The sequence below is a fragment of the Rhinoraja longicauda genome, chromosome 20, assembly GCF_053455715.1.
Source record: "Rhinoraja longicauda isolate Sanriku21f chromosome 20, sRhiLon1.1, whole genome shotgun sequence".
In the NCBI taxonomy this organism is placed as follows: domain Eukaryota; kingdom Metazoa; phylum Chordata; class Chondrichthyes; order Rajiformes; family Arhynchobatidae; genus Rhinoraja; species Rhinoraja longicauda.
The window spans coordinates 33,005,891-33,016,713 of record NC_135972.1 but is presented as its reverse complement, the minus strand read 5'-3'; the positions used below and the strand labels follow the sequence as shown (position 1 = coordinate 33,016,713).

The following is a 10,823-nucleotide window of genomic DNA, read 5'->3' as shown; positions in this document are numbered from 1 at the left end:
TTAGTATATAGATAAGTAGTTATGAATTAGGTAGCGATTTACCTGTATGGGGAGAAAAGAAAAGTGCATGATGTCTTGTGGTTGCAAGATCCTGCAAGGACTGAACATGCCTCTTGAATATACTTTGCCGAGACAAATGATTTAAGCCATAAGTACAGATGGGATTAGGCAGTTAGATAACATTTAATACATGATAGGACCCAGGAAAGGGATTGGTGTGGGTGTCTTGGGTGGTTCAGATCAGAAGGATCAGACCGTGACTTTTGACCTATTCATGGAATGCCATTTATAAACAGGAATAGAGAGGATACATTTTACACATCACTGATTAAGTAATACCAAGAATATTAGGCTGGAAATTCTTCCACTAGTCCATGATCTTGGGTAGAATGCTATTGAACTATCATTGTATTCCCTTTGTCCATCTTTGTGGAGAGGGTTAATGGCTATCCTCGCCAATTTACTTCAGCTACGTTCCAGGGGACCTCCAGGGAAGGAGCCCAACTTTACACCTATTTTGCTGATATTCTTGTTTCCAAGAATGGCTGAGGAATATTTTGTCAATTTCCTTTTCAAGAGAAAACAGACAGATTGGAAGCTAAAAACCTTGGACTGAGAAAGAACGTGAACAAAACAAAATCAATGATAATGAATCAGAAGACAAACAAATGACTGCATTCACAAAGACGACACCCCAAAATGATTAATAATGCACTACTAATCTATTCTTTATCATCGGCAAAACGATGGAAAGTATTGTTTACTGTTCTATTAGGTGCCATTTACTCACCAATCACCCACTCACGGATGCCCAATTTACTTTTTCCAGGACTGCTTGGCTTCAGAGTTCTTTAACTATGGAACAGGGAGGTGAGTTCCAGAGGTAAGTTGCCCCTTGACACCAGGGGGTCTTTTGACTGAAAGTGGTTTCAAGGAGCTATGGTAAAAATGAAATCTAAGGGCATTTACAGTAGGAGCAAACATTCCATCAGTCAGAGTCATACCTTGCAGAAAGTGATTACAAGTGTGTCCGTCCTTCCTGTCACAGATATCTCTGTAGGAGTTCCTCAGGGCAATGTCGAGGACCAATTCACTTACAGCAAAAATAAAGAACAACGGGCAGCATCTGTGGAGAGAAAGGAACAATCGATGTTTCGGGTTGAGACTCTTCATCTAGACTGAAAGTACAGAGGGGAAGTAGACAGTACAAAGATGTGGAGAGAGGGGCAAGAGCAAGGAGCAAGTGGCAAGCAATAGATGGATGCAGGTGAGGAAGGGTTGATTGGGAGATAAGGAGGGGGAGGGGGAGAATGGAGATAGCAGCTGACTCGGGCTGATCAATGGAAAATGAAACAATGCGGATTTGTAATCTTACGGGAAAGGAAGGTGAAGAATGAAACAGAATGAAGGGCAATGGCAGGTGGGAACAACCGAGATAGAGGAGGGGTGATAATTCAGTTGGGGGTGTGTGTAGGAGAGAGAGGGGAAGTAACAGGTTGATATGTTGATAGTTAGAAATGAAAAGGTTCAGATACGGTAAAAAGCTAGTAGTGGGTCCAGAGGAAGAGGAGATGGGAATAAGGGGCATTAGAGGTGGGATATGACCTCCTTGCCAAAGAAATGGGCACAGAGGCAGAAGAACTCAACACCATGGCATACCTGGAACTTGCAGGGGCATGAAGAGGAGGTCTCTGGTGAGGACAGCCCGCCCAGCGTCAGAGAAGGGCAGGTCAGAGGGGATGATGAAAATATTGTAGGGGTTGGAGTTGGGGCCAGGTGTGGAGTCAGCAGAGGATAATGGGAGAGGGGGTACGAGGAATGGGGGGGGGGGGGTTGGTGGTGGATAATGTGATGGGGGAAGGAGACTCACATGAGAAAGAGAGGGAGATAGAGAGAGAGGTTGGTTTACAATATTAGGACAGAGGCGGGTGGGGGCACGGTATGATCAACAGCAGCGGAGATCAAGGGGCTCAGAGGAGTGTGGGGTTGGGGTGCAATTTGAGGTCAGAGACCTGTGTGTGGGGGGGGGGGGGGGGAGGGTGGTGGTGTATGGTATGATCGATGGGATCCCCATTTTGGGCTTCTGCCTGGAGGGAGGTGGGTGAGAGCCCCAGTCGCTTTCAGTTGTTTCATTCGCAACTTCTTTCCAGTAAAGGTTTGTAACTGAGGAAAATTGCTGATGGTTGCAAAATACACGATATTTACTTCCACAGAAAATGAAATAGTCCACATCTACACGTTACAGAACCATGGCAACATGCAGGCATCGGCTGGTGAGCAGCAAGTGATATTCAGGACATGCAAATAGTGCAGCCACTTAAATACTGAGGCCACAAGAACAGGCTGGAAAATCTGTGTTGTGTGGCTCACCTCTCGAACCCCAAAAGGCTTTTTGGCATCTACTAGGTTTGAGCGAAGTGTGTGATGTAAGGTCCTCTACTCATCTAGATAGTGGGAGAGTCTAGGTCTAGAGGTCAGAATTAAAGGACGTTCTTTTAGAAAGGAGATGAGGAGAATTTTCTTTAGTCAGAGGGTGGTGAATCTGTGGAATTCTTTGCCACAGAAGGCTGTGGAGGCCAAGTTAGTGGGTATTTTTAAGGAAGGGATAAATGGATTCATGATTAGTACAGATGTCAGAGAGAGGGGAGAAGGCAGGAGAATGGGGTTAGGAGGGAGAATGGGGTTAGGAGGGAGAGATAGATCAGTCATGATTGAATGGTGGAGTAGACTTGATCGGCCGAATGGCCTAATTCTACTCCAATTCTTTATGACCTTATATGTGCAGCTGCAGCAAAACTCAAGGAGCTCATTTCCATCCAGAACAGCCCACTTAACTGCAAGGCATTCATCATCCTTCGCATTCAATACCAATCTCCACCAATGCGGAAACGTGGCTGCTGTGTGTACTATTTGAAAATTTCTCTGCAACTACCTCTCCAGGTGCAAGGAAAAACTACCATTTGCAGGTTTTCCTCCAAGTCACATACAATCCTGCCTTGAAAATATATTGTTCTTTCTTAATCCACTCTGGATCCAATTCCTGGAACTTTTTACTCGACCGTACAATGGGAACAGCCCACCAGGAGTACAAGAAAGGATCTCATCAGCACCTTCTGGCAAGAAGGGTTGGGCAATAAATGCCACCCACGCCCACACATTAAAATTAATTTATTTTTAAAAGAATCAAAAGATCTTTCTGCTTGAGTCCCATTTGATAATCTGCAATGAAATGCAGTTCTTTGACATTCGTAGTATGGGTTCAAATCCTGCTTGGTTTCTAATGTTGAAGTCTTTCCTTGAACATCTTAATACTAATGATAAACAAAATAACCTTTGGTACTTTCAGTCCACTTGTTGATGAACTTTAAGCATTCAGAGAGCACAAACATGATAAATGTGGAAAATATAACAGATCAGATAATAAGGTATCTGCTGTTTTCTGGCTGATATTAAGATGATTTTATTGTGAATGGGCTAGTGGCAAATATGTGGACAAACAAGACTGATTTTCAATATGAATCTCCATTTTCCTGCTGAGACTTCAATGGACATCTTGAACAGATATCTGCCATGGCTCATTAAATCTGTCATTTATATAACCAGCAAGATAAATTAAGCAATCCATTTCACGACGGTTCACTGAAGTGACTTTGAAATAGGTCTTATCAGTGGTACTCTTTATTGACAGTGCAAAATAACTGGATCACCATTAGCTTTGACTGAAATCAAGCAGTAAACAAATATGGGACTAAACAGAATTGTTTGATCATACAAAACATAGCAAAAGAAATGCAAAGGGAAATAACTAAAAGACAGTTCAGAAAGCTGAGGTCAAAGCAGCTGGAGCTTGCAACCAGAATATTAAAGCCATCACAATTTTCTCCAAATTTCTACAATCAAAGAGTAACAATATGAGGACAAATAATACTACAGCAGGCAATAAATCTGATGAAATGACTAATATTGTGTATACTTAATTTTGCATAACCTTCTGTCTTTCAATTATTTCTTCTAATAAAGTGAATTTAACAGTATAAAGTCTTTACAAGGCAAGCTTGGCAGTAGCTTGCAGGTAAGCTTAGAGTTCAACAATTGCCAAGTTATTGAGACAGAAGATTTGTCAGAAACAAATGGTAACACCAGTTTGTAATATTTTGGTTCACATTTTGAGATCATAATAGCACAATTCTGACAAAGGCTACAAAGTAAAACTTGGTCCACAAGTCAAATGAGTAGTGGGTCGCAGAATAGGTTCCAAGAATAAGGTTCACCAGCAACATGTCTTTTAGATTAGCAGTTTAGCAGAATGATTGCAATGCTTATTTGTCATCTCAGTACAGTCTCATCACCTTATGAAGGCCCAGAGGAAAATTTATTCTGCAATGTAATGTTGTCAGATATTTAACATCTGATTATGGCAGGATTCCAGCTTCAACTGCATGTTAGAAAGTTAGGAATATTACTGAAATTACAGTCCAAATTGCATTGTTTTAGTAAATCTTTGTAAAAATGGTTTTGAGTATTAAATATCACAAAGTCTATGGCAGGTGATGAGATACAAACAAGATGAGGTACATTGATTGGAAATTTTTAGAGGGATATGAGTCATATGCGGGCAAATGGGACTAGCTTAGATGGGGCATCTTGGGTGGCACGGATGAATTGGGCTAAAGGGCCTGTTTCCGTGCTGCACGACTCTATGACAAACAGCAGAATTATTTGACAATGAGTGTGTTCTGATTAAAACCACATGTAAATTCTGTGCAGTACTTTTGCTCTTTTATAAAATATTTATATACATTTACATACAACATACATATATATAAAGAAATCCGTACACAATACATATGTTCAGCCGATATTATACAGGACAATTTTGTAAACCATGAGTCAAGAACAAATGACATGATAAAATGGTGCTAATACTTGTCCATTCTTACACTGATATTTGAAAACAGTGAGCGCGGTACTTTTCTGTCAAACATTTACTGTGTAATATCAACTCAGTTGGTAGTGAAATATAATAAAATGACATCTATAAATCATCACCGCCCATAAGCTAAATTCTTTACAAAAACATTGTTGCACTTTGAGAATGTACTTTTAGCAATATCAATTCATTTAACTGGCTAATTGCTGTTGGTATCGTCAGTCTTCAAAGCCAATGGAAATTTTTGCATACAGGTATTGGCCAAATGCTGAAAAACAGAAAGTTAATTGTTACATTTTAAAACACTTTGAGGCATAATAAAATATTTCGAAAAGCTGTCTAGAAATTCATTAATTCTAGTTTTGGAGTGATTAGATAGACATTGATAAATTTCAAAATAATTTAATTACCTTACGAAAGTGTCATAGTGCTAAGGGTTTTTAGTGATTTATTTCACAAAATGCTGGAGTAACTCAGCAGGTCAGGCAGCATCTCAGGAAAGAAGGAATGGGTGCCATTTCGGGTCGAGACCCTTCTTCAGGATTTTTAGTGAAATCTGTTATGTTCAGGAAAACCTTCTCACTTAACATGTTGATGGCCCAACTGGAGAAGTAGCGAAACTCAACCTCCTCTTGGGAAATGATAAAAGGGTCTTGCAGTGTGTTGTAGATCAGAGGAACCTAGGGATGTGGGTACATAGTTCATGAGGGTGGCAACACAGATGGGCAGGGTGGTGCAGTAGAGATTTGCCACATTTGACTTCATCAGTCAGGGAATTGCATACTGAAGTTGGGACATCATGTTACTGTTGTAACGGATGCTGGTAAGGCTACATTTGGAGTAATGGATCCAATTCAGATCACTCTCGTCCAGCAAAGATTTTATTGAACTAGAAAGGGAGTAAAAAAGATTTCCATGGATGTTACTGGGTATGAAGAATCTGATTTATAAGGAGAGCTGGATAAGCTAGATCGGTTTTATCTGGAGCGTCAGAGGTTGAAGTGTGACCTGAAAGAGATATATAAAATCATGAGGGGCATAGACAGGCGAATAACAAGTCTTCTTCCCAAGGTAGGGGAATCTAAAACTAGAGGACATAGGTGTAAGCTAAGGGATCATTTTTTTCACAGTGGGTGGTGTACACATGGATCGAGCTGCCAGACGAAGTGATGGAGTGGTGGAGGTGACATCATTTTGCTGCATGTCAAGGGTCCAATCCTTAAAAGGACCCAGTCCTTATAGACAAACGATTGTCACAATTGATTTAGTTGCTGCCCTAGAAGTCAATGAGTTAGAAAAGGGCAAGGGAGATCACCATCGAACAGAACACAATTTGGAGATGTCAGTAAATGAAATCAATGTCAGGATGGAGAGACCCATTAGGTCTTCACAAACAGAAGCTGGCAGCAGATGGTAGTTGAGCTATACGTAAGAGAAAATCTGTGAAATACAGAGCAATTCTGCAAAATCTACCAAAATCTCATTAGGTATTTCATGCCAAGAGATGACTCCTCCTGAAACATTCTTTCTGTAGCTGCAACACTCAGTCACATTAGGCACACATCACATGCATTGCTTCATGCGGAATCAATGAGACATTCACAGTTAGATCTGCTGACGCAAGAATGTCATTGGTGAACAAATTAGAAAAAGGTTTCCTGCATCGTTCAAGTCAAAACTGAAAAGATTCATCAGCAAGGAGAGTCCACTTAATTTAGGACATTAAGATGTTGGAGACCAAGGTCCACGTGCACATTGGGGCAGTGCTGACCTTTATAGAAGGAGTCCCTCGACCAGAGAGGTAAGCATGTATCTTAAATAATCTCATCAATGCTCTTTCTGATTGCAATCTTTTCTGTCACATTCGCCCAAAAGGACAATGGTGTAGAATTGACTTTTTATATTGATATTCTTCATTGGAGTCTGTGCTGCAGTGGGCAGTGGTGGTAGTAGGGGACACAACATGTTAGAGGGATATGTTGCATGAGGAGAGGCAGCTGGTTGCAGGTCAACTGCAGTCCGGCAGGACACATTGCCAGTTGAGACTCAGTTTATGAGAAGGCAAGAAGAGATGTTTGCTTCTACAGTGCATTATCCAGCCGAATTACCATCTGAGGAGATGACAACGATTGTAGAGAAATCCATTGGCAACCTCTTGCAAGTGACTGTGCAGAGTCATGACAGAATCATTCACATTTTTGAGTAACAAACACTTCTATGTCAAGGTTCTGTGACACCTTTATTCCACAATTAATGCAGTATAATGCAGCATTCGCTTGAATGTGGCATTGTAGCCCTGGTAACACAGAAGTCAACAGACATCCCACAAAGAAAAGTGGTTCAGGTTGTTAGATGTCAATTATCCTACTCTCAGGATGTCACTGCAGGAGCCCCTCACAGCAATGTCCGAGGCGCAGCCATCTTCAGTTGCATTTTCAATGGCCTTCCCTCTTTCAGTAAATGAATCAGTGTATGCCTGCATGCAGCACGACTTGAGCAATATTTAGACAAACTAATAAGTGCCAAGTAATATTTGTGCCACTCAAGTGCCTGACAATGAACACCTCCAACAAATAACAAGCTAACCACTGACCCTTCCTGTTTAATGGGATTATATCATCCTTTCCCAAGGTCAAACACCTGGGTGCCATGATTTGCCAACGTCCAGCTACATAAATACACGGCTTCAACAACAGGTCAGAGGCTGGGTATCATTTGGTTACCTTCTGACATCCTGAAGCCCATCTACATGGCAAACATCAGGTATGTACTGGAATAAACACCATGCACCTGGACGAGTGTACATCCAACAATTCTTAAAAAACCCAATACTGTCCTAAACTTAGCTACCTGCTTGATGGCATCCCATCACCCCTAAACATTCATTCACTCCATTACCAATGAACTGTGTTTGCAGTACGCATTAACTACGAAATGCATGTAGTTACATTCCTAGGAGATTCTTGCAGCACCCCCCAAACAAGCTACATTGCCATCAGGCACAATGGGATGATACCACATGCAGTTTCCTCTAATATTGCACACTGTCCTGATTTAGAAATGTGTCACTGGTCCTTCATTGTTGCCTCGTCAACAGTGCTGTGGGACTACCTTTACCAGAACCACTGCAGCTGTTCAGGAATATGGTTCACCGGCATCTTCTCAAGGGCCATGAGGGATTGGCACTAAAAGCTGGCCTTGCCAGTGATATCTAGATTGTGATAATCTCCCATATGACCACAGGTGGAGGCCAGGCAAAGCTTATGTGCCTCTGTTGAGTCCTAAGACAATTCGATTAGTGCTTTGACCATAGTCAAAGAACCATTTGCTGTCATGAAAGAATAAGGCAAACCACCAGAACTCATCACTCTGATCAGAGAAAAAAATACACCGTGCTGGTTGGTGTTTTGCTTTAGCCATCCAAACCTGAAGGGCACTCAGAACGACTATATAGAGGACTATCTTATCAAGTATATATTGAATTGCAGTTTGAATTATAAATAATGTGAAATCAAACAATTTAGATTTGACATCATCTTGCCTGGAATCAACGCTAATTAGGCCATGATAGTTATGTACAAAGTAGTGAAACACAAACTAATACTTTGTTCTGTTGTATGTCCCATTGTTACATTGATTCCTCATATAGATGTTCATCAATAAATGATTAGAGGCAATGAAGCACCCTTATAAATCATTGAGACATTGCAGATTGTGGATTCTTCCTGTGCAACAAATATAATTGTCCAGAAATTATCATTCACCTATTTTTGGTGCACAAAGTCATTATTGTGCACCATGCTAACACCCAATCATCTCCTCTTCAAACAGGAACTTAAGAAAGATCTCTGCTCCTGCAGAGAATATTCACTGTCATGGGCCAAGTAGCGATGAACACTTTAACTAAGGTGGGGAAGGAGTCCTTAAATCAGGACCCATATTCAAATCCTCCATTTTTTCAATCCAAAATAACAAAAATACGTTGATTTTTTTAAGACCTTGAAAATCATAAATTAAGACAAACCACTTGAGATTTTTTAAATCGCCTTTGGAATTTTTGTAATAAGTTGTTAAATTGATAATCAATGGAAAATAAAACAGAAAATGGTAGAAATATTCAACATGTCAGGCAGCATCTATGGAAGAAATAAATCAGAGTTAACATTTCAAGGTCAAAGACCTTTCATCAGAAAGTGCCAATGTTTTTCCAAATTAATTTTAAAGGAAAGGATTCATTGTGTGACACTTAAGTAATGGCCAATACCGTAAGCTCGACAGTTCTCATTCTTAACTTTTCTTCACGATTTCTTTTTTCTCGTTTAAGATATTCCTTAAATCTTATTGTTTTGATGAAGTTTTAGGTCATTTGTTGCATTATGAAGCTCAGATCTTATATTTTAATCATGCTCTTGTGAATTGTCTTTGGAATATAATACAGGAAATTTGTGGGGAGAGGAAAGACAACTAACCATTTTATTGTAAGTCATTGAAATATCAGAAAGTTAATGAGCTGATATGTTAACTTTGCTCCTGTCTCCACAAATTCTTATGACTTGCTCAATTAAAACAAAATGTTTTAATTCCAGAATCTGCTTTTTATTGCTTTTTAAAGCTATGAAAAAGTATTAAAAAACTCATAGCAATTAATTTAGAGTTTCTCTCAGCCATTTATTTCTATTAAGATAAACTGGGGGACATTTTGTGCACCTCCTCAGTTCTGGCATTGAATATTTGGAGTTTCTACGATTCTTTCTCCATGATTGAACTCAGTTTAGAGTACAGTCTTCAGTATCAAGGTGAATTACTGACAACATCTGAATTTCTATCTTCTACCAAACACACACAAAAAAAATCAAACGTTTCTATCAATTTTATGCAAAAATTATGGTAAATTGCTGCTGCAAAATACTGCCATTAACGTGGCTCAATAAAAACCAGAATGATTCGTTTTTATACCAGGACGTATGTGGTTAATGCAACCTGATGTCAATAATCTCTCTTGCTCTTTCAGTGTGTAAAACCAAGAAACTTAAATAATAAATTTGCCAACAGAGTTATGTTGATATTATGATCCCGAGGAAGATAAGAATTGAATTTGACACTTACCACATAACATTGGTGTATAATTTCTCTGGATGTCAGCAAGAGTACGTCCGAATGGTGGAATTGTCTATTCTTTGCATTCCTGATGAGGCAACTGGAATTACATAGGTGATCAATATGCATATGGCCTTCCAAGTTAAAATGAACTGTGTGTACTGAAATAACACACGTGTCAAAACTGAACTCACACAACAAATAATTGCAAGTGAACTGGTTATCTGCGATGGTTATAGAGCCTGCAGATGCTGGAATTTTGAGCAAAAGGGAAAGTCCTCGAGGAACACAGCGGGTCAGATAGTATCAGTGGAAGGAATGGACAGTGGTCATTTCAGTCTGACGAAGGCTCCCAACCTAGAAAGTCATCTGGCCATTCCCTCCACATATGCTACCTGACCCACTCAGTTCCTCCAGCACTTTATTTTTTGATCTACAGTGGTTATTTCACTTTATTTTGTGGTAGTGGTTATGCATCATTATCTCTTTGAGATCAGGAGTTCCATTTGAGCCTTTTCTTTGTGCACTCTCCTTCAACTTTCAAAAGTGTCATGTTAAAGTAAATTATTGATTGTTTCTACCCCATAAATCTTGCCCTTAGCCTTGGGGTCAGATAGATGGGTGGTTCACACTTGAATTGTTTCCCCATTGGTAACTGGATATAGGATGCAGCCTAAAGATGCTTTCTTCCATCATTCATATGCAACAATTGCACAACAAAATGCCAAAGATTTTGAAATTTACTGTGGGAAATTGTGACAAAAATGTGCATCTGGCTAAGGTTGTTTTAGGTTCT

General features: G+C 39.9%; 1 protein-coding gene across 4 annotated transcripts in view; it reads right to left on the bottom strand.

The window, feature by feature from the left end:
* Positions 1-3,642: 3,642 nt before the first annotated feature.
* Positions 3,643-10,823, bottom strand: part of ppfia2 (PTPRF interacting protein alpha 2) — a 176,918-nt gene continuing 169,737 nt past the window's right edge. For all 4 annotated transcript variants that reach the window (XM_078417366.1, XM_078417368.1, XM_078417367.1 and 1 more), the window contains 2 exons: positions 10,037-10,127; positions 3,643-5,198 (listed from right to left, as the gene is read on the bottom strand). In XM_078417366.1, the coding sequence (XP_078273492.1) occupies positions 10,069-10,127 (59 nt within the window). In that variant the 3' untranslated portion in view covers positions 3,643-5,198; positions 10,037-10,068. The remainder of the gene's footprint in view (positions 5,199-10,036; positions 10,128-10,823) is intronic.